Raw genomic sequence first — 24,117 nt, 5'->3', positions numbered from 1 at the left:
CATAGAAACATCTTAACAAGTTTGGTGGAGGCCCTGCAGATTGTCTCTAGAGTTCAAATTCTGGCCAGAACTGGCTATGTCTTGCTGGGGAAGCAGATACTTCTCATTTTCTCTGAGAGGTAGAGAAGCTGTGGAGAATCAGAAATGGGCTACATTTCTGCTCTTGTTGTTAGAATATCCTAGGCTGCTTCTGTTTCATTAGAGGGCCTGTGGGAGGAAACTTTTAAATGGACATTATTAAGCTCAGAGCCTTCACGATTTCAGAGCAATGTTGGTTCCTTGAGGGCAGGGATTGTGTCTACTTTCTAGATCATTTTTTCCTAGCACCAAACACTGTTTCTAGTACATGGTGGTACTCCATAAATAGTAGTTAAATTAATAAATCATGAAGGGAAAACTTATAATTTCTGTCTGTATTAGCTAGTTTTGTTAGAATAACAAACAACCCCCCAAATCTCTGTGGTTTATAAAATAAAGTTTTAGTTCTTGCCAAATACATCATAGGACATAGTCTAAAGTTCTGTTCTACGTGTCTTCTCATTCCAGAACCCACAACCACTATGCAGGATATACCTATGGTGTGCTGGAGTCAGCTTGTGTCAGCTCACGGGTGCTGATGATGCATCATATTTCTTCCCAATTCCTTGTTCAGTAATGTCATGTTAGTAGCCTGAAATCAACTATGCTGGGAGTATTTACACCACGGAAACTGGCAAACACTACAAATTAGGGCTTTTTTTTTTTTTTTTTGAAAACTAGTTTATCAACACATCACTGGATTTTTGTGCAAAGAGGGGGAAAGAAAGAGCTGGCAGAAAAGTCACAATGCCTCTTTAGGATAAAGCACATCACTCGGCCAAAGATGATAATGAACCAAGGGCGTATGCTCCATCTGTAGGAGCCACTGCAAGTCATGTGGCAAAGGTGAGGAGCGAGCAAATAATTGTGAACAACACTACAATCTACCTCACTGACTGAATAATTGTAATTAACCAAATTCCAAACTGGGACGTGTGGTATGACAAAGTGTTTTAGTGATTTATATGTGTATATTTTAGCATCATTCTTATTATAAAAATGATAAAACTTATTAAATGCTTACCATATACCAGGCATTGTGTGGACAGCTTTAGATACATGATTTTATATAATCCTCACCTCAGTGCTACGAGGCAGATACTATTATTATCCCCGTTACAGATGAGGAAACTGAAGCTTATATAATATTTTAGATTGAGGACCCTGGATACAGACTCTGAGAGAGTTGCACTAATTGGGTAATTGTCAAGGGCTCTCAGGAGACCCACCTGTAAGAAAGTAAGGAAGCCAGGCTTGAGCAAAAGGAGAAGCTGAACTGCAATAACCTCAGTCAATCCTAGAGGGCATTCTGGAGCTGAGATGGCCCTTTAGAGTTGTCCCCAAGTCAAGGCAAGGAGACCTCAGCCAGCCACTGGCCATGGGATACTCCTGGACAGGGGCAGAGCATTGAACAAGGAAGTTCTCTGTGGCCAAGGACAATTCCTAGTGTAGTCTGTCGGCAGTTTATATTCCCAGCATCTGGAAGAAGGATGCATTAGCTTAAAGAGAGAATCTGGGCAGAATACCACAGTATCCACTACAGTTAGTTAAATGGCTCACACAGCTAGTAAATGGCTAGGATTGCCATACTGGTCCCCAGTGCACTGTCTAATTCAATTGCTACTATCTGATAACATAATAGTGTTTCTGGTATATTTTTATTATTTAAAAAGGCAATGAAATAGAATGTTTGGATTTGAATTTTTTTTAAAGGGATACTTGGCACTAATATGTATTTGCTTTTGATCTGAATGTCTATGAGCTTGTTTGTGCAGGTCTAGTGGTGAACAATGGGAAACAGGCTTGTATGTAACCATGTGTTAGATTAAAAGTGCATGAGCCTTCTTTCTGCCTCCCTTAAATCATCTTGTTCCTCACTCCCAAGGCTTAGATCTCAGTTACCGTATGACTTCATCTCATCCCCTCTCCCGCTACAAACCTTATATGGTCAGGTTCACAATAAAAGTGGAGAGATCTGTTTAATCTATGAGAGATGTGTCAGTTTAGGCAGGGGAACTTGCATCTGTTAATGATATGCTCCCTTATTTGCCTTTAAAGTTAGCCTGGGCCTGCCAAAGGGGCAGCCCATTGACCAGAAACTGTCCCACCGCTCGCTGGGTCAGAGCCTTGGTTAGCAACCAATTAGCAATAAGCAGCAGTTAAGCAGACCAAGCCCCAACCCACAAAACCTCTCTGACACCAGTCTTACCCAAGGCTAAAAGCCTCCCCATACTCTGCTATCTCATATGCACATATTTACACACTCACACACACACACACATACACAGTCATATACACTCACACATTCTCACATACATACACTCGCATATTCACACACATACCCTCACACACTGATACTCACATTTACACACACTCATATACTCAGACACATACACTTTTATACTCACATTCATACACACACATACATACTCACACATACACATTCACATACACACACAGACACTCACACACTCACACATACTCTTACACTCACATACTCACACACACATACACACACCTCTGCTCCTAGACATGTGTTTCTGCTCCCAGGCCCAGCTACTCTGTTTGCCAATAACAGCCTGACTGTTCACTGCTGAGCTTAGACATAGGGTTAGCATCTCCAGCAGACCATCGTCTGAGGCTTCCTACCCATCCAACTACAGTGAGCTGAGCCTGTGGGTAGATCCAGGGTCTTCTACCATCAAAGAAACCAGAGGAGATACCCTTCATGGGGGAAGAAACAGTGCAGGCAGGAACAATAGAAATCTTAACTGGAAGGCTAATCAGGCCCCATGGGCAGCTCAGCTTGAAGGTCCCCCAAATAGTTGATATTCAACAAGATTTTATTCCTTTACCTCGTTCCCCACTCAGCCTGCCTGAGATCTCAAGCCAACAGGTGTTAATGCCGGCATTGGACACAATGCAAAGCTTCTTCTCCTCTGCAGTGGGTCGCCTCTCTTCAACAGAGTTCCTTGTCAAATTCATCACAAAAGTTTTTTCCATAAAAAAGTGTTGACAATTTCAGAGGTTAACTAGTCATGCAGTGGTTTGCATATTATCTTGCTGTTAAGCATAATCAAAGTGTTTTAACTAGTCTCCTCATCCCCTCATCATCCCACCTTCTTTGGTTTTACACGCTCTCACCGTGGGTTGTTTTCGTTTCCTTCCTGAGTGGGTAAAGGAAGGCAACTCTTTTTTGAGAGGATGAAGAAAAGAGCATGACTGCAGAATCAGACTAGGGTTGGTGTTCCAACTCTTCCATTTGGGAGCTGTAAAACTTTAACTCAGCTACAGAGCCTATCTGAGCCTCTGCAAAATGGCAGAGTGATTATTGGGATTAAAGAGGACACACACTTGAAGCACGCATCAGAGTCCTGATTGATAAGAAATGACCAGTATATTGTAACTATTAGAATTTCTTGCTTTTACCTTTTTACACTACAGTGTCAGTGATATAGTGAGACTCAAAAATCATATTAGTTCAAGAAAACTTGTTGTTTTCCTGGGGGTGTCCCTTCAGAGCTACAGTGCATCAATTGTCACTTTCCTTCTATGTTTGTGTTTGACTTGGTACCTGGGAAGAAGGTGGAGTGGGCTTTTACTTGCCTCGTGCTGCCTGCCCAGCAACGCCTGACCAGCATGGATTAATGATGGAGCGTGAGGCGATGCCCCACACAGGGAGGCAGCTAGGTCATTTTCCAGGTGATCAAGCTGCCCCTGCTTGTTTGTCACCTCGTCTGTTTTGTACCAACTCTTTGATGGACCCTTTTTGACTCATCTCATGCCTCTATCTTCAGATCCCAGACAACCAGGAAGCTTCCTTTTATTTGTCTCAATTTGTCTCCATTAAATATTCCAGAAAATCAAGGGAAAAATGACACGCGTGAGTAATGTTTATGATGGGGAAAGGAAGCCAGCTGTTGTCTTCTCTCTGGGCACACTCAGCAGCTTGGATGGATGAATGGGGGAAGTTAGGAGTTTGTCGAGATGGACTGAACTCCTTACAAGTTTGCTAACACCCCCTCTCCCCCACCAAAAAAAAAAAAACATTCTGGCAACTTCTCCACGGTAACTTTCCAGGTTGAGCACCTGATCTCTGGTGACATGCAGTCCTTTGGGAGGCTAGAGGAGTGGGGTCCAGGTGGAGGTTGATGAGGAAAGGAAGGAGGAGGCAGCGTTCTTTGTTTCTCTCCTTCAAGCCCTGAACAACCTGCCAGCTTGCTGGGAGCCCTTGGTTATTCAGAGCATGCTCAGCAGAGAACAATTTGACTGGAAATGTGCCAGTGCTTCTGTGGCTACATCATCTCCCCACTTTCACTCAGCTTCTGGTCATGACGCCTTTTCAGTAAATTAAAAATAAATATCCAAGAAATCCAAATGTCATTGCTTAGGCATTTTAACCAGCATTTAGAACCTTGCCTTTCTCCCTCTAATAACAACATGTACAGCCAAAGGTGCAGAAATGAAAACAGGCCCTAAATATTTGCAGCTTCAGTGTTCTGGTCATAAATGTCCAGGGATGCCCTGTGGTCCTGAATACAGAACATCTCTGTTAGCACAGGAGTTTAAATGCTTCTGGGAAACAAAGTCAATCAATAACAATTTTATTCTACATCAGATGTAGCTTAAAATGTGATCAAAAGGCTATCTTATAAAAGCAATGCACATATAAATCCTTACAATGAGAGAATTTTCTAATAATAAGTTTTCGAGAATTTTCTAATAATACGTTTTCAAGAATTTTTTCGTCTCCTGCTCAATTTCCACAAGTAGACAAAGCTTAAGAAAAAGGTTTCTAGATCTTCATCTTATAATGCAGGTATTTTCCAAATACCAGAACAGTCATTAGCCAAGAAAAGGCATTCTTGGAAATGAACATACACACAAAGAGAGGAAATTTGCAAATAAATTGATTTCTGCAGTCACTAATTATTTTGCCGTATAAAATCTTGGAAGTGGGTGAGGCCAGCACCCTTTGTCTATACTGAATAATATTTTCTAATATAGCAGCACCTGGTCAACAATTTTTGAGTGTCAGTCCTGACTTCCATTACACAGACATAATTGCAAGCCTGGAATAGAAGAAATCAGATAGCTTCAGTTACATGAAGCCGAATGAATTTGGCTTCTGTACTCAAACCTCCAAGAGTGGTTACTAAGGCATAGATTATAATAAAAAGAGGAAGAAAACTTTGGTGGCCCAGAAAACTGTTACTCATTCAGAAAAAAAAGGGGATATGAATTCTAAAGTAACAATGAGAAATTTTTTCTCCTTTAAAATATTTCTTTCATTTTGTTGCCTCTGTTCCAAGTGAGACCCTCTTCTCTCCCTTCATACTCTGAGCTCCTGGAAGTAGTTCCTGAGGAGAAAACTCTTACCTCAATTACGGTGCAGCAGGGACCCAGCAGTAAGTAACTGAGTAGCCCTTTCAGGAACGGTAGGCTTACTCTGTGCTTTTCCTTATTCAGATGTCTTTAGTCTCCAGAAGCCTGAGTAACTACAGCAAAGTGTAAGTAATCAAGGATATTCTCCAACATATATCCTGTTCTAGGAATCTGCCCTGAAAATCTCCAGCAGTAGGTTATCAGCAGGGTTTGTGATCAGGAAGGAAAAAGATGAATAAAAACTAATGACAGTCAACATTTATTGAGTATTCACCATTCGCCAGCAGGGCTCATAGTACTTTAGATATAGTATCTCATGCAATGCTCACAACATCCAAGAGTAGTAGTATTATTCTCGTTGTATGGATGAGGTGAAACTATCTGTACAAGACTGAATAGCCAGTAACTAACAGCACTGGGAACTGAACCTTGGTCTTCATGAATCCAGAATCATTTTCTTAACAACAACCCTTTACTAACAGGAGTTTTTACACTCATTAATGCATTAAACCCTCACAACAACCCAACTAAGAAGGTATTATTACTGCTCCCACTTTTTAAGTTGGAGTAACTCAGTCAGAGGGAACTTTCTCAAGGTCACATTTAGTAAGGAACAGAGCCAGGATTCAAACACTGCTCAGTTTGCTTCCAAAACTTGTGTTCTTTCTACCATATCACATTGCTCCTACCAAGCATTTTGGCATGCATATTTTTAAAGACTTTTTAATAAGGCAAATGTAAGAGAAAAAAACATTCACTGAATCAAAAGATAGAATGTCAAGATTCTGTCATTTTACTAAAAGATAAAGGTGGGTGAGGCATTGGCAAGGAGGAGATTGGGCTTAGGTTTCAAAGAAGGCATTGTGGGAAAGGGAGTGTGTCTCTTAATTTATAGGAGAGATGGAAGGATATGCCATGGCTGGTAGGAGCAGGAACTTTGTATCAAATTAAAAACAAGTAAAAAAAAACTCCAGTACAGGGATTTAAAAAGGAGTTAATTTTTTTCCACATAACGAGAAGTATACTGATAGGAGACTTCAAGTGTTGGTTCAGCTGCTGAAAGATGCTATGGAGACCCAGACTCTTTCTCTTTCCACCCCTCCACCCTTACCATATTGACCTTCATGCTAGTCATACGATGGCGGCTGGAGGTCTAGACATCACATCTGCAATAAACGCAGGGACAAGAGGAAAGAGGCTTCCTCCACACTGGTCCCCTGTCAACAGAAAAGCAAAAGCTTTCCCATAACCTTCCCCTAGAAGACTTCCATTTAGGTTTAATTGATCAGCAATGTGTCTCAGGCCCACCCCAACAGATAGGGAGGCTGGGAAAGCAAGTGCTTCCCTGGACCCATGGTCCCCTCCCCCCAAAAAATGCATCCCCTTATAGATAAGTGGTGTGGGAAATCAGAAAAAGAATAAGCCTTGGTTTAGGAAGCTAGTCTGCACAGGAGTTGAGGGCAACGGGGCTGTACTTGGGAGAAGAAAGAGGTGGTGATGAGCTGGAATATTGTCCTGCCCTCTGTATTTGTCATTGCATTTAAGTAGCCCCAGAGCCTTACACCATGATACTCTAACTCTTGCTTTTCTCATCCTGTTCTTGGCTGTCTATTCTTTCTGCCTTCACCCTAGACCAATAGCTCTTTAGGCTAAGTAATGTTGATAATAATCAGATGATCTGACTCCTGTTTTTTGTTTGTTTTTGTTGTTTTAATCCTTGGCAAGTAATAGGCATTAAATAAATTATTGATTAAGTAGTTAATTAATGAGATGAGGAAATAATGGGCTGCTGAGGGGTTTAACTGGAATGGCCACAAGTTTTCACTGCTTCGGAGGAGAAACTACCCAAGAGCCTGCGGCAGGAGTCTGGGCACCATTGTTACCAGAATTCACATGTGCAAATGTCAGTTAAAATGACTCAGGCTCAGACAAGAGGAATCTGAGAAGGTTGATGCTTCTCAGGTCTTGTGGTGCTGAAAACAACCCTGGGTGGCCTTGTTGCTGTTTCGTACAGCTGCCATGATTTCCTTCCTTCTCTCTGCAGAGCCAGCTCTCCCAAGCACTGAACGGACTGTCAGACAGGGCCAAAGAAGCCAAGGAGTTTCTGGTACAGCTGCGAAACATGGTCCAGCAGATCCAGGTATCAGCATCATCCGAGTGAGGCAGAAAGCTGACCTGTGGGTTAACATGTGATTGTATAGTGGGGAGTTTGTTTCTTTTGTTTATTTTTATGCTGTGGGAAATTCCTTTATATTTTTTTCAGCTCTGTCTCTTCTAACACATACAAACACACACACAGACCAGCTTCAAATATACCCCTTCTTGAGGTGGTTATATTAAACCAGAAATACAACCTCTTTTTCCAAGTGGTTCTTATCTTCCCATACACAGGTCCTAATACTCTATGCTATGTATTTAGAAAGAGGCCTAAATCTCGGTGAATCCAGGGTCATGGTTGTTGAGTTTTTAAAACCCTGTAATAATTATGTCTGATTTAAGCTTAACAAACATACCACGTTTTCTTTCCTTTTTTTCTTTCTTCCTTCTTTCTTTCCCTTCTCCCCACCCCCATCCCATAGTATTGCTTCTCCCTTCTCCTTCTACCAAATACTTAAATATTTTTAAGCCCAGATCCCCTGGTGCGTATAATTTCAGATTGCTTCTTGGGACACAGCGACCAGCAGGCCCACCAGCATTTGAGAGGTCATAAATTCTCCAATTATAGCTGAAGGGGAGAAGTCATAAACTGCATGAGTTGCTAAAATAATGACCCTCTGCACTGTTGATCATTCTTATGTTTTAAGGTTTGCCTCACAGAAATAACCTTAGCTCTGGCCTCCAGTAAACTGGCTTTTTGAGTTACCATGTCAAGGAAGAAATGGCTCTTTAAAAGTAAGCCAGCCTTTTGAAGCATTACACCCTGATTTCTTTGCCTCTTTTTGGCATGTGTGCCCATGCTGGAACTACCAGTTCCCTAACAATCTAACAGTAATGTACTTCCTTCTGCTTTCCAAAGCAATAGAGTTTATCAGTCAGTTCCTTCTTTGCTCATTCTGGCATAAAACGTGCAGCCCAACGCTCGCCTCTGCCCTTGCCTCTTCATCAGAGGAGAGCTTTCTTTCTGCTCTAAGTCAGTGACAGAGTTAGTATTGCTCTTCTACAAGGAAGACCCCCACCTCCCACCCAACCACACACACACACAGATTTACCCTGCATGGAGAGCTCTTAAATGATGCTTCCCAAAGGGATTTCTCTGAGAACTCTGAAGCAGTTGCTGTTAAAGTTAAAACAGCACTTGTAGAAGCTGTTGCTCAAGCAATTACTTATGCACCCCTTATACCAAGAGGAACTTGCATTTGAGAGCAGTTACCAAATACCCAACAGTGGATTTTCATATAAAGAGACATAGTTCTCCAGGACTTTAAGAATAAATGAACATTTAATAGGCTAAGCTGTTCCTACCCTCTTCCTTGCCAGCCCTTAAAAGTTTACCTTTTACTCAGTTGGGTGCTATTTTTTAAATGCTATTAGTGTCTAGGTAAGTATTCAGCTTTCATTGCTGTAAATTGCAGTTTACAGATTATATTTTTTTAGATTATAGTTTAAGAATCAAAATTGCATATGCAACTATTGAAAGGACTACCTTTAATGCCTATAATACAGTGAGATACTTACTTAAAAGAAATGTCTATGGCATGTACAGATTTAAGCCCAGTAAAAATTTTAGATGCGGGATTCAATTTAAACATCACAAGGAAGCTATAATTCATTTAGTACATGGCTACCTTTCCCCCACAGGCTGGTGGTTCTCTGATTTTTACAGTAGGGCAATGCCTGTAACATACACCAATTGTTCTTAACTGCCTACCTATATTCACTACTTGTTTTCCTCAATGACATGAACAAGTACTTTTGTCCCTGATTATTCTTACAAACTTTCTGTGGTCATTGGATGACTGTTTAATATTGGAGATCAGTGCCATTCCTGTCTTTCTTCCCCTGAATTTAATGACACCTTTCTCTTTCATGCCTCACCCATACCCCTCTCCATCCTGGTTACCTTTGCAAATGCTGCCTTCTATCATACATATGCCAGCCCTCAAAAGGATTCATGTTCAACTCTATTAACTAAAGCTTTCTTTTCCTTGATATACTCTGAACTGTGGAGGTGATTTCCTTTAGATAAAATTAAACATATTAAATAATAAATATGTATCCTTTTCGATCTAAATGTAAAGCAAAACACTGCCACTATAGAATTTTTCCAAGTTATTTTTAAAACTAGTACTAAATGGGCGTTGTGGACAGAGTTCCTCTTCATTCCCCTCAGCAGTGGTTTCTACCCTGCAAATGGAGGGGGATGAGCTAGGGAGGAGCTCTGTTTTTGCTGGCAGACCCAGATTCCCAGACACCTTGCAGCTGAGATGTGCTCTCTCGTGCAGGAGAACAGTGTGGAATTTGAGGCCTGCCTGGTGGCGCAGTGTGATGCCCTCATCGATGCCCTCAACAGACGGAAAGCTCAGCTGCTCGCCCGCGTCAACAAGGAGCATGAGCACAAGTTGAAGGCGAGTGATGCACCATGGGGAGAGCCATGAATGTCCATGAGCCAGGCTCCCAGGGGCTGTGAGGGACAGGCTGGGGGAATTCCCTTTGCTGGGCAGGGGGCAGGCTGCCCACAGCCTTCGGTGGCCAGTGGACTGGCCAGAAAGGAGCAGACACCACTTCATTCACCACATACTCCTCCATTTACCTAACCAATATTGAATGACTTCTCTGGGCCAGAGATGGCTCTGCATGTGGGGATAATAAAAAAATCCTTGCCCTCATGAGGCTTATATTCTATCAGGAGAGATAAATAGCAAAATAAGTAAATAAGATATTCAGTATGATAGTAACAATTGTTAAGGGAAGAAGGAAGGCAGGAAAGGGGTATTGGGGGTGGGGGTTGGAATTTTAGATAGGGTTGTCAGGGAAGGCCACAGAGGCAGAAGCATGTTTTTGAACTGCGAAATCAATCTGTACTTAACAGAAAACAAATTACATGTGAAGTTAACTTTGAAATTGGGCACAATGGAATCGACTGATTAAAAGTCTGGGGCCCTCTTGGCAGAAGGACTGGTCCTCCTGGAGGCATCTGATACTCCATCCATTGCCCCATTGGAGCAGGGCAACAAGATATGAGGACAAGGCGGGGTAGATGGGAAGAGCAGAGCAGAAGGAGCTCCATCAGTGGTCAATTAACAGGGGTCCACATATGCCGTCAGTAAGCATTAGGGTGGCTACCAGTGGACGGTAATGGGTTAGTGTGCAGTGGTGGCTTGAGATTCGGGTAGAGGGAGAAGTAAGGTCTGACCATAGGCTCTCTGTCAAGGTCCAAGCAGTCAGCATCAGGGAGCTTCAATAGTAAGCAATGGTGAGTAGACAATCTTGGGGGAGTTGGTGGCCAGTGAATGACCTAGTAAGCAGCAGATAACACCTAGCAGGTCAAAATAGGCACCAGTCCCTGAAGAACAAAATAAGTCCCCAATTCTAAAAGAATGAGGTTCCAGAAGGAGCACCAAGGAAGGATTTCAAGAATGAAAGAAATAAGACAAGACGACAGTCTCTCAGATTTGGGACTAAAACTTAGTGGCAAGGAAGCTTCGAGCAGGGCCAGTTCCACAGTTCATGGTTTCTAGAAATAAGGCAAGAAACCAGTTTCTAATAAGGGCATGAAGCCTGGGCAAGAGTTGCAGCAAGTCTGGCCATACTGAGCCCTGAGCAGTGGAGTTGCTGAACCTTAATGTCTGCCCCACTCCGAGGACTGGGACCACCATGAGGACAGGGAGCCAGCAGAGTAATAAAGAAAAACAGTTCCCCAGGGAAGCTTAACAGTTCATTCCCAAGGTAAACAGAACCCCAGCTCTAGCTTCCTCATCTGAAGGCTCCTTTCTACATCACTCACATGTGGCTTCTCAAAACACATAATGGGATTGGGATATAATGTAACCTTTCTCCCCAGCCTATATGGATTGCCCAGCTGCCACTCTGAGGGGGCCTGTGGAATTGAGGCAGGCAGGAGACCAAGCTGTGATAATGGGCCAAAGCCATAAAGTGGCTCACAGGGGCTGCACCCCTGGATGAAGATTGCTGGCCTGACCTCCAGCTGGCTCTGTATCAGTGTCCTGCCTCTTTGGGTGTTCCTAATGAGACAGCAACAGCACAGGGTTATCAGGGAGAGAGGCAGCGGATTCCGTCAGGGGGCATTTTAGGCGGTCTCTGAGAGGGTTGAGGAAACCCTGGTAGCGTAGTGGTTAAGAGCTACGGCGCTAACCAAAAGGTCAGCAGTTTGAATCCACCAGGCGCTCCTTGGAAACTCTATGGGGAAGTTCTACTCTGTCCTATAGGGTCGCTATGAGTCGGAATTAGACTCGACTGCAATGAGTTTGGTTTTGGTTTGAGAGGGTTAAGAAAATTACTTACCTTGAAGTTGGAGTTTGAACCATGGAAGAAAAGTGCCTGGGGCTCTAATGTTCAGAGAGCCCCAGACAACTGGTTTAGGCAGGAAGTCAAGCTGGTTACTCCAATGCTTCTTCCATTGTGGTCATTAATGTTTCCAGGTAGCAGGTCCAACTGGGAGACCCTCTCAGGCTCATCTTAGAATGATCTCAAGCCCCTGAGGGGCACCACACTGTTCCCACCTCCTAGAATTCACAAAGTGCCCAGTGATGGCGAGTGCTGCTTAAATGGCTTTGTCTAGCTTATCAGTTTCCAGGCCCCTGTCCCTAATGTCTAGGATCAAGTTATGTAGTTCTGAATTTCCTAAAGGGCCACTGGCTTTGTTTCATGGCAACATATGCAATAATTCCTAAAATGTGGCGGTAAAGGTGGGGGCACAAAAATTTCCTGAAAGTTTTACCATGTGGGTATCAATCTTGATTTACCTGAAACAACCTGGAAAATGGTTCTACTCCGTAAACATTCTCCTCCAAGATAGGTTAGATCTGAATATAAATTTCTTGTAGACTCGTCATTTTTTATCTAAATTAAAAGCTAGAAATATCATGAGATTTGATTCTGCAGTTGCCTAGCCAGCATGTAATGACCATCCTTGTTGGCCAAGCCCTGGTTTTAATAATAGCAATAGCTAACATTTGGGGACACTTTCCTTGAGGCAGCACTATAAAATGTTTGTTCCAGGGATTAACTCATTTATTCCTCACAACTCAATACCACTATTATCTGCATTTTAGAGATGAAGAAAACACAGCTCCATGGTATTATGAACTGATCCAAGGAGTCAGAATTTGAGCCCTGTTAACATGGCCTCCGAGTCCCTGGGTGCAAACAGTCAACACATTTGGCTGCTAACTGAAAGGTTGGAGGTTTGAGTTCACCCAGAGGCACCTCTCAGAAGAAAGGCTTGGTTATCCACTTCTGAAAAATCAGTCATTAAAAACCCTATGGAGCACAGTTCTATTCTGACACACATGAGGTCACCATGAGGCAAAATCGACTTGACAGCAACTGGTTAAGCTGGCCTCAGAGCCCATACTCTGAACCACTGTGCTCTATTGCCTCTAGCTGGTACAGTGCAGAGAGAAGGCATGTCCCAACCCTCATCCTTTCCAACCTAATGCACACCTGCTAGAAGCTGAGTGCTGGGTCAGGGAGCAGGAGAGGGAAGAACAGGAAGGTGATGCAGGATGAATCCTGCCCTTACAGAATGTACAGTAGAAGAGAGAGAAGTCATACCTACAGATGACACCAACCCAAGTAGAGAGAGAGCCTCCATCGGAGAGGTGGCCAGTGCTACAGACCTTCCAGGGAGGGCAAAATTACTTCCAGCTGAAAAGGTCACAGAGCACCTCATGGAAGAGCTGGCGCTGGAGTAGCCTCAACTGCGAGAGTTGTGTGTTAACGGGCTGCTTACCTTCTTGCCTGCGGGAATCTGGAAAGCTGTCAGGGAAGAAGACAGTGATTAGCACAGTAGTCTTGCTCCATTCAGTTGGCTGTGAGGACTGATGTTTTCTGGTTGTATCCCCTGCCCTAACATTACTAGAAGATTGTAACTATAGCCCTTTATTTTAGCACTCTTTGGAAACCCAGAACGCTGTGGTTATAGCAGTCCACAAAAAAACCATTTGCATCACATGGAGCTATGTAGCATAAAACCACTACTGTCTTTGGGAAATGAGCTGGATTGCTGGGGTTTTCCCTGCTAACTGGTGGATCAGCCCTTTAAGTAGGCAGCAGTAAAATTTAACTTTTTCTTGAGGGAAGTCTTTTTTAAAACATTACACTTTTTAGACATTGTAATAGAATATGATGCACTGTTTGTGATAAAGTCTTAGGGCGACTATAGTAGCAACTGCAGATTCTCTATATGGGAGAGATATAAGGGCAGCAATCTGAATGGAAGGGGGAGTCAAACCTGAGAAAGCACGACTTATCCATATCAGAGAATAGCAGAGGGGTGTGAAAGCCCCCAGCTCTCTGCCTCCTTGAGGCTGCCTCTGCAGGACAGGGCTGTGAAACTCAGTGGTGGGGCTGTGCTGGAGATGCAGATGGCACGAGAATGGCTTTAATGCATCGCTGAGACTCTGCGTCCAGTGTCTGTATCCTCTTCCCCTTCCCTGATGGTCCATCTGTGCTGGACCTGCCCTGGGATAGCACACTGATGCCCTTGGGAACTGCTGAGCGGGGCAGCTGCCTGCCCTCATTCCGCCTTGCCCAGGGTAGAGTCCCTGCCCCAGGCATCAAGGGCTGCGGAAATGAGAGACAGGTGGCTCGTTGTCCCCCACGGCAGCAAAGCTGTTCTGTCTTCTGTCTCCAGCGACTTGCTTCTCTGCTGTTTTCAGCTGATTGTATCTGTCATTACCTCTAAAAACAGCCACCGATACAGCCGCCGCCATGACTACTGATGCCAGCCTCCACTTCTCCCCACCCTCTCCTATTCTCCCCCCGCCTTTTTCTTTTCTTGTCACTTTTGTTGCTACTCAGATTTGTGAGAAAAGACTGCCCTTTTGTAGACATCCCTTGCTAAGCACAGTACTTCTTTATGTCTTTGTTGGCTAACCCATCACTCGCTGTCCTTTGGGGATAATCTTATGGTCTTCTGCTTCCCTTTGGCTGAGTTCTCTGGGGGCCTGCTTTTTACTGACAAAGAGGGGAGCTGTGTGTGTATTTTCTGGCAGCTTTCTATTCTTCAGCAATCCAAAAGCAATGCTGGAAAGCTAGTGTGTATTTACACAGTATTTATAATCTACTCATGCCCCTCTCTGAAAGCACTGATTTCTTGAGCAGATTTAACAGTTCTGGTTCTGAGGGAAGATAGAGCAGAGCCCAGATCCTGTGTCTTAAAGACTGAGGTATGAGGATATGAGTTATCACTTGCTAGGTTCGTGACCTTGGACAAGTCCCTTAACCCCTCTATGGCTCAATTTCTTCACCTATATGTAAAATAAGGACAGCAGTAGTACTCATTTCATCGGGCGTTGTAAAGCTCTTAGCACAGTACTTCAGAAATATTAGGGTGGTGCAGATGGTTAAGGGCTCAACTACTAGCCAAAAGGTTGGTGATTTGAGTCCACCTAGGGGCACCTTAGAAGACAGGCTTGGTGATCTGCTACTAAAAGGTCATAGTCTTGAAAACCTTATGGAGTACAGTTCAACTCTGTACACTTGGGGTCACCATGAGTTGGAATTGAATCAATAGCAACTAACAACAACAACATTATTAGTATAGGTCCCTAGGTAGTGAAAATGGTTTGCACTCAGCTTCTAGCCGAATGGTTGATGGTTTGAATCCACGCAGTGGCGCTATGGAAGAAAGGCCTATTGATTACAGCCATTGAAAACCCTATGGAGCACAGTTCTACTCTGCAACACATGGGGTTGTCATGAGTCAGAATCAACTCAAAGACAACAGGTTTATTATTAGTATTGTCGTTGTTATTGTTGAGAGAGAATGACTGGAAATAAGTTTTTATTCAGCATACAGAAGAAGTGCTCCTGGGGGCTTGTTTTCCATAATACCATATTCATAGTGTAGAATTAGCCCAGAGATGGGTGTGATTGTCCCTGAGTCTGGGAGATTCTTTGGTGGCCTGAGTTTATAACTGATCATAGTTCAGGAGCCCTGGTGGTGCAGTGGTTAAGCAATCAGTTGCTAACCAAAAAGGTTGACAGTTCAAACCTACCAGGCACTCTGCAGGAGAAAGATGTGGCAGTCTGCTTCCATAAAGATTATAGCCTTGGAAACCCTATGGGGCAGTTCTACTCTGTTCTATAGGGTTGCTATGAGTTGGAATCAACTCGACGCCAATGGGTTTTGGGTTAATAAAATAGTTCATGCAGTTTACTGAGCTATTTTTAAAAGCTAAAAAGAGAAAAAAAAGACTTTGAAACATATACAGATGTGGTCATATTTTAGGAACAGTGTTTAAAATGTAAATTACAGTTAATACTATACTGTGGTTTCAAAAAAATGCAGGAGCCAAGTGTCTATTTTCAGAGTATAGTGAGCTAAAGCAAATAGCAGAAAGTTACAGGAAGGAAAATGTTTTTGAGCTTCCAAGAGCTATTACTCACTCATAGTTTGGAACTACTTGGGTAGTGTCCCAAAAACCAGCGGGGTAACCTGGATCCCCAGTTTCTTGTCCTAGCTGTGTTTTGTTAACATCTTCCCCAGATCTTCCTTAGCTGAATAAGGCGCTAAAATGTCCTCACTCTATGTGATCCTCACAGGAGATTTGTGACATTTAAATTACAATGAGTCATTAAGGAGATCTATGCTTTCTATGGAAACCCTGGTGGCATAGTGGTTAAGAGTTTGGCTGCTAACTATGCTTTCTACAGAAACTTTACAAATATAATATTTCTTTTGGTAAGCCCAAAGAAATATCTAAGAATTATTTTGTTTTTTGTGAAATTCAAAATTTGAAATAATTCTGAAATCAGCTTAAACATTTTCTCTCTGCAATATTTAGAATGAATTAATACATGGAATAGTACAAGATGATTGGTTACCTTTCAACTCTATGATCCACTGAAAGAAAAGTATATAGTTATTCAAAAAGATTCCAAAAAAAATTTTAACTTTTAATTTCCATGTATGGTTGATAAATTTAACATGCCAACGAAATTATGCATAGAGGATGTTGAGGGATAATGATAAAGCTTACTTTATTATAGAGCTTTAATATTACAAAATGCCTCCATATACAAATTGTAGTTATCTATAGAACGCTTGATTTTGAGTCCTAGTGAACCACTGAGTTTCGTTAGAATCATTATCATTAGTGTCATCATTTTCCTTATTATTTACTATGTATTGCCTGTTATAATCCCATTATGTTTGCAAGAATTACTTATATGGCTATAAAATTAAGAGTATAAATTTACATTAGGAATATTATTGGCTTGTCGAACTGCTTACTTCAGCTATTCTGCCATTGCTTCATAATAAGGAAATAATTCTTTGATTCAAATCAGCAAAAACAGGGAGGGGAAGTATGAAAGGAGAAAGAAAAAGAGAAGCCTCTCTAAGCTCACAAAGAAGTTAAAAACAGATATGAGTCGACTGGCTACAGCCATCAGTAGAAAGAAAAAGCGACAAATTCAAGCTGATAATCAGCTCGATCCCAATAAAACTAATGACAAAGAGTCCAGTTTGTTCACTACAAGGCATACATTTGGAAAAGCTAGGAACACTGGAACAATCTGAAACCTTCAACTGCCTCAGCAGAAGTCTATAGGGGTCAACTTTAATAATTTAACCACAAGTATTATTGATTACAAACCCTTCATTAATGGGGAATTCCTTTCAGATTTTCCTTTGGGAAACTCTACGGTCCTCTGTTTCCCACCATGTAGAAGCAAAAGTCACCAGAGTAGCCACATGGGACAGAGTGCCCAGAGTCCCTCATAGAATCACCAGGAAGCCACCACACACAGCTGGGGCTCGCCTACATTAGGGGGCTCACCTAGGTTAGGGAATGCACACTTGAACACTCTCCATACCTGCTTTGCCAGTACCAATGAAGGGAGTCACAGAACTTGCTTAATTCCCTTTGTCTAAACCCAGACTTGGGCTACACTCCTTACTTCCAGAAGGTACTTTACACCGACTTTGATCATGATGGAGTAATCCATGTACCTTACTATGCCTCACACCCTAGAAAACACCACATTGCTTATGGCACTTTTTTGTGCCCCGTCCAAATGTTCTCCTGTGTGGGTGGGACCACACCAATATGCTTACCTCTCCAAATGGCTGTATTTCTTCCTTCATTAACTTCTCTGTTCAAGGATATTGTATTTTACATACTAAGAGTATACTTTGTATAATACATGCAGTGTTTATTGATAAGGTTGTTGGTGGCATTCACACTTCTGGAATAGAAAGTTCACAGCTTTACTGTTAAAAATCTCAAGCCTGCCTCAAAACAGGTGAATGTTCTATTTACTTAATAGGCCTAAATGATCTTTTTCTTGATGAAAAACTTAAAGCCTCAGACTCATCTTTGAAATGATTAGATGCCAGTGTGGCTAAATTAATAACACTAATATGGAGGATAGTATCAAGAGAGTGGAACCGTGTAACAATGTGAGAGAATAGTGGCATCTGAGAAATTAAAAATGCTCTTCCTTAATTGCCTCCAAGTTTAAGTGGGAGTCTCTGGGTGATGCAAACAGTTAATGCAGTTGGCTACTAACTGAAGTGTTGGAAGTTTGAGTCCACCCAGAGGTGCCTCAGAAGAAAAGCTTGGTGATCTACTTCCAAAAAATCAGTCCTTGAAAATACTATAGAGCACAGTTGTACTCTGACACACATGGAGTTATCATGAGTTGGGGTCAACTGGATGGCAACTGGTTGGTTTACGTTTTAGTGAATGTAATGATAATATTGTAGATAATATTCTAGTCTACAAAAAAAAACAGGAGAAGTCTTTATTTTACCAGATGAATCTAATAATCAAAGCTCTTCAGTTATTCACAAATGAGTAAATTCAAAGTGTCAGTTGGTCATCTTCGTTCAAGGCATGGCAGGGCATGTAGAAATTCCCACCACTGATCAAAAGGACCAGTGGAGAGCAAGCTCTTCAAACTTGCATGACACAACCTTGCTTGAAAGTGAAGAGGACTTGAAGCACATACTGACGATGACCAAAGACTACAGTCTTCAGTATGGATTATACCTCAAAATAAAAAAATAAAAAAAAATCCTCACAACTGGACCATTAAGCAATATCATGATAAATGGAAAAAATTTTGAAGGTTTCAAGGATTTCATTTTACTTGGATCCACAATCTATGCGCATGGAAGCAGCAGTCAATGACGTATATTGCATTGGGCAAATCTGCCGCAAAAGACCTCTTTAAAGTGTTAAAAAACAAAGATGTCACTTTGAGGACTAAGGTTCGTCTGACCCAAGCCATGATATTTTCAATTGCCTTGTATTCACGCAAAAGCTGGACGATGAATAAGGAAGACAGAAGAAGAATTGATGCCTTTGAATTATGGTGAAGAATATTGAACATACCGTGGACTGCCAGAAGAACGAACAAATCTGTTTTGGAAGAAGTACACCCCGTATGCTCTTTAGAAATGAGGATGGCGAGACTTCATCTCACATACTTTGGACATGTTATCAGGAGGGACCAGTCCCTGGAGAAAGACATCATGCTTGGTAAAGTAGGGGGTCAACATAAAAGAGGAAGACCCTCAATGAGATGGATTGACCCAGTGGCTACAACAATGAGCTCAAACACAGCAACAGTTGTGAAGGTGGGGCAGGACTGGGTAACGTTTTATTCTGTTGTACGTAGGGTTGCTATGAGTCGGAACTGACTCGATGGCACCTAACAGCAACAACAACAACAATACCTCAAATAGGGGGAAGAAAAGATTACTTTATGCTTAAGGGAAATTGTTTTAAACTGTGAGGGGAAGACATGGATTATATTTAAGATAGTATTCTTAAAAGAGGAGTAATAGAATGTTAGTATTTACTTAGGCTAAAACTTCATTAGTAATATCCTCCAGAACCCATGATGAGAGATAATATTATAAGAAAAAGTATTTATTAAAAAGAAGAAATAAAGAAAAAAACATTTAAAGAGCCACATGTTAGGTGGAGAGGTGAATGGAGGTAGGGGAATGGTGTCAAGGTCAAAATTGGATAAAATAATGAAATCCCTCTTAATTCACCATTAGTTATTGCTGCTGGTTTTATCATGTGAACTGACTGGAGGAAGGAGACTGGCCTGTCAGGATGGGATGGAAAAATGTAACGGATAGGCAGAACAAAATTTTACATTTGTATATTATAAGCTATCATGGCTGCCGTATGCTATTGAAAAAGTCTGAGAATTCAAAGGGATACAACATTCCATTCTCAGACTACCCTTTTCCTAATAGGTGTTACTGTCATATCCTGACCCAAGAGATGACCTTTATAAATTTGCCACTTAAGAAAATAAAACTGTTCAAATGATTGATAGGCACTTGCCATCCAGAACAGATGGTGACTTGGGTGATAAAATTGTGAAAGCCTTCTTTGAACTATGGACTACAGATTAATTCTTTATCCCATGAGGGCTAATTTAGGCTTTAATGCAGATGAAAGCATGAAGACTGGTTTCCCAGCCTCTGTGTCATTCCTGCAACTTGCACATTTCCTAAGAAATGGAACTCTTAAGTCCAGCAAGCTGCAAACATGGTGCTAAGGGTTTCTCTATTTTACCAGAGCCAAGGGCACAGAAATGTATAACTCAAGAGAAAAAAAGTGACATGGCCTGGCTTCCTAAGAATTGTTCTCCATAATAAATACCATGTTGAAATAAATAATAATAATAAGTGGTAGAAATAACACAGGTGGAAGCAAGCAGCAAGAAAAAGAACTATAAAGACACTTAACTAGAGAAAAAAATACTTATACTCTAAGATGTCACTTTGAGAACAAAGGTGCACCTGACCCAAGCCATGGTATTTTCAATTGCTTCATATGCATGTGAAAGCTGGACAATGAATAAGGAAGACCAATGAAGAATTGATGCCTTTGAATTATGGTGTTGGTGGAGAATATTGAACATACCATGGACTGCCAGAAGAATGAACAAATCTGTCTTCGAAGAAGTACAATCAGAATGCTCCTCAGAAGCGAGGATGGCGAGACTTCACCACACATACTTAGGACATGTTATCAAGAGGGACCAGTCCCTGGGGAAGAACATCGTGCTTGGCAAAGTAGAGGGTCAGCAAAAGAAGAGGAAGACCCTCAATGAGATGGATTAACACAGTGTGTGCAACAATGAGCTCAAACATAGCAATGATTGTGAAGATGGCACAGGACCGGGCAGTGTTTTGTTCTATTTTACATAGGGTCGCTGTAAGTCAGAACCAACTGGACGGCACCTAACAACACCAACGACAAAGTAGAACTAATTATCTGGCTGATTTCCACAAGGTGGTAAATCTTGCTGAATTAATTCAGAAACCAGAAGTCAATTACAACACATTCAAAAATGCTACTTCTGGAAACCCTGTAGCTTAACTTTTAGCAGTGATTTTATTATAGGCTTTCGTGATCATTGTGGAATGGCTCATTAAAATCTAAAAAGATGGACCCAAATCAGTTGTAACAAGAGGGAGAACTGTGAGCCAGGAACTTGGGGATATTAAGTCCTTCCAGGAAGCTTGAGCTGTAGACTACAGGAGCCAACGCTGAAACTCTCCAACCCTTTGGCAGCGCAACACTTAGGCTTCCTAAGGGTGGGCAGAGAGCCCCAACCCTCAGACAGCTACTTCTTCATTGTTGACATGAGAAATAAACCTGTTCAAGAGGAAAATTTATAGAAGCCAACAGAGAATTTTATAAAGGCTGAGTAATGTACTCATTACAGCACATTTAGGTCATAAAATTATCATTGAGCTGCACCCTCTGAAAAATAAACACAACAATTCAGTCTGTTTTGTCTCAAAAAGCACACCCGCTTTGGATGACAGTGTTTAGGTCTGATATGTGCTTGTTTTCCAGACTTTCAGTACCAGTCAGTTGGATAATGAATAGTGACTGCAGAGGTTTCTGCTACATGGCAACGTTGATGCATTGACTACTAGAATATAAAAACGTCTTCTTGGAACAGTTTAGTTAAGCCTCAAGCAGCAGAGAGGAGTAGCATATTAGCTGCAGGTCATCTGTCTTGCATTTTTAATATCCACCCCTCCCCCCCACCCCCCACCCAAGAAGCAGAAGCTTAACTTTCTTGCTTACTTTCTGAATAAAAAGTAAAATAATTTGGATTCCTTGAGCCCAGACCAACAGATGGTGGTGGTGGGTTGTCAAAAACGTACTGGATGGCAAAGGAAAATAAATCAACCAGTGAATTTAAATTTGTCCCCCCTAAAAAATCACAGAACAAATAATCTTCACATCAAAGTTGGTTTCTTTCAGCTGTTCTGATAGAGATTTCAAACTCTACATCATATTTGTCATTTTAATTTGTATTAAAAGTAAAAAAGCAAGAACGAATCATCTGTCAAAAAAATTAAGAACAAAAACCAGTTGTCAAAAAATTAGTTAAGAATGAGTTCATTGTCAAAAAATTAGTAAGAACTTAAATGTCCAATAATAGGTGAACAGGAATGGTTAAATTAATTATGACCTATCTACTTGATGGGATATTTATGTATCCAATAACATGTATCAGTGGTGGCAATGTGGGAAATACTTGTGAGATAGTATTAAGTGTGTGAGGGGTAAAAATTGTCACATACTGTGACTGCAACTATAAATAAATATAGCTCAGGAAAAAACTAATAGAAAATATCAAAATGCTTTAAAATTTTGCACTAAACCAAAAAAAAGAAAAAGAAACCCGTTGCCTTCGAATGGATTCCAACTCATAGTGCCAGTGCATTATAGGACAGAGTAGAGCTGCCCCATAGGGTTTCCAAGTCTGTAATCTTTACAGAAGCAGACTGCCACATCTTTCTTCTGTGGAGCGACTAGTGTGTTTGAACTGCTGACCTTTCTGTTGGCAGTAGAGTGCTTAACCACTGTGCCACCAGAGTTCCTTAAAATTTTGCATTACGATGGTGAAATTACTTGGTTATTTCCCCCCTCATCTATTTTCCAACTGTTCTTTAAACTAGATGTAATAATCTTTAATAGAAAATAAATTTATAATCAAAAATGAAAAGAAGGAACAAAAAGTTTTTTTTAATAATAATTACTATTTAAACCCCTTTTAGTTATTATCTATAAAATCTGGAATAGCAGATTTCTTTGAGGCTTTTGCACAGTTGTGTAAATATCAAGCATATGAGTGATTAAGGTTCCTGGAAAACCCTTGTTCAACTCTGATTCAAAAACCACTTCAGGATTTGGGTCATTGAGCAGAGGACACAGAAGACAAACATCTCAAAGGAAAGAAACTTTTCAAGGAAAGTCATGCTTTTAACACTGGACAAAGGCAACTTCCCAGAGGGAGAAACTGCACGTTCCAAGAGATTCCTTTCTAGGTTAAAGCAGAATCACAGCTTGGCAAATAGAGCAGCCTTTAAAACTGCTTTCCAAGAGGACGCAGTGATTCTAAGTGAGTTCTTCTCAAAACTTAATTCTGCATCATCCCCTTTCCCAAGCTTATTTGTCATTATCTCATTGTCTTTCAGCAAACTCCACCTCAGCTCTCTAGCCTCCACCAAAGTGAATGAATCAAAATGAGTACCCCTGGGGCCATGGGGAAGGGACAGGAAGAGAAAGTTGATTTTCTGCACTTTAGAAGGGGCTGGCAGAGGGCAGGAGAAGGTGGGTGATGATTTCACAGAGCAGGAACACCTTGGGGAGCTGCAGCTCCTTTGCAGATTCTCCACAACCTCTCTCACAATAGAGCAACTCACAACAGAGTCACTTTCCAGAAAAGAATAGAGTGAGGGGGACTTCTGGAAGGTGTATGTTGATGTGCCAATGTAGCCAGAATCATGAAAAATTAGTTAAGGGTTTCCAACATTTGCTTTCTTTTCAGGAGGGTCCTGTTGTTATCAATTTCCTATAAGAGTCACTGTCCAATCTGTCTTCCAGAGTTCTTGTCCGCAGCAGCCACTGCTGCAAAAGAGTCTCATAAATTTAATTACACCTCATGATGCTGCTAGATGCTGGTTTGAAGAACTTTTCCAAAGTCCCAGTTTGCCAACATTGCTTCTTTTCTACCCTCTGCCATTTTCGACTGTTTGTTTTCTAATCAATCCTAGGTGGTTCGAGATCAGATCTCTCATTGCACAGTGAAGTTGCGCCAGACCACGGGTCTCATGGAGTACTGCCTGGAGGTGATCAAGGAAAATGATCCCAGTGGCTTTTTGCAGGTTAAGTGTCAACTAGTTTCTGTTTCAGATTTTAAATGCCCATGGGACTAAGTCTAGGACACCTAGGACAGATTCCCAACAACTCGGGCTGGGTATACGTCCGTCTCTAAAGGATCCTCTACCTTCATGATTCCATGTGCATGTGGGTACCTGCTGCGTCCCACTGACTTCCTAAAAATCTCAGCCACCATGTGCTACAAGACTGAGAACTGCAGGGAGTTTTTGTTTGTTTTCTTATGTTTAATCATGAAAGCATAATTCCCTGTAAGTTCTTCCAGAGCGGAGTTATTGTCTTACCTAAGAAT

At 41.6% G+C, this 24,117-nt stretch overlaps 1 protein-coding gene across 1 annotated transcript in view; it reads left to right on the top strand.

The window, feature by feature from the left end:
• Positions 1–24,117, top strand: part of TRIM9 (tripartite motif containing 9) — a 115,530-nt gene that overhangs the window by 58,946 nt on the left and 32,467 nt on the right. The window contains exons 2-4 of the mRNA XM_004370858.2: positions 7,508–7,603; positions 9,906–10,028; positions 23,702–23,812. Coding sequence (XP_004370915.1) covers positions 7,508–7,603; positions 9,906–10,028; positions 23,702–23,812 — 330 coding nt within the window. The remainder of the gene's footprint in view (positions 1–7,507; positions 7,604–9,905; positions 10,029–23,701; positions 23,813–24,117) is intronic.

The sequence above is a fragment of the Trichechus manatus genome, unplaced genomic scaffold, assembly GCF_000243295.1.
Source record: "Trichechus manatus latirostris isolate Lorelei unplaced genomic scaffold, TriManLat1.0 scaffold00010, whole genome shotgun sequence".
Classification (NCBI taxonomy): Eukaryota; Metazoa; Chordata; class Mammalia; order Sirenia; family Trichechidae; genus Trichechus; species Trichechus manatus.
The sequence above is the reverse complement of the archived record's forward strand: the minus strand, read 5'-3'. Positions and strand labels throughout refer to the sequence as shown.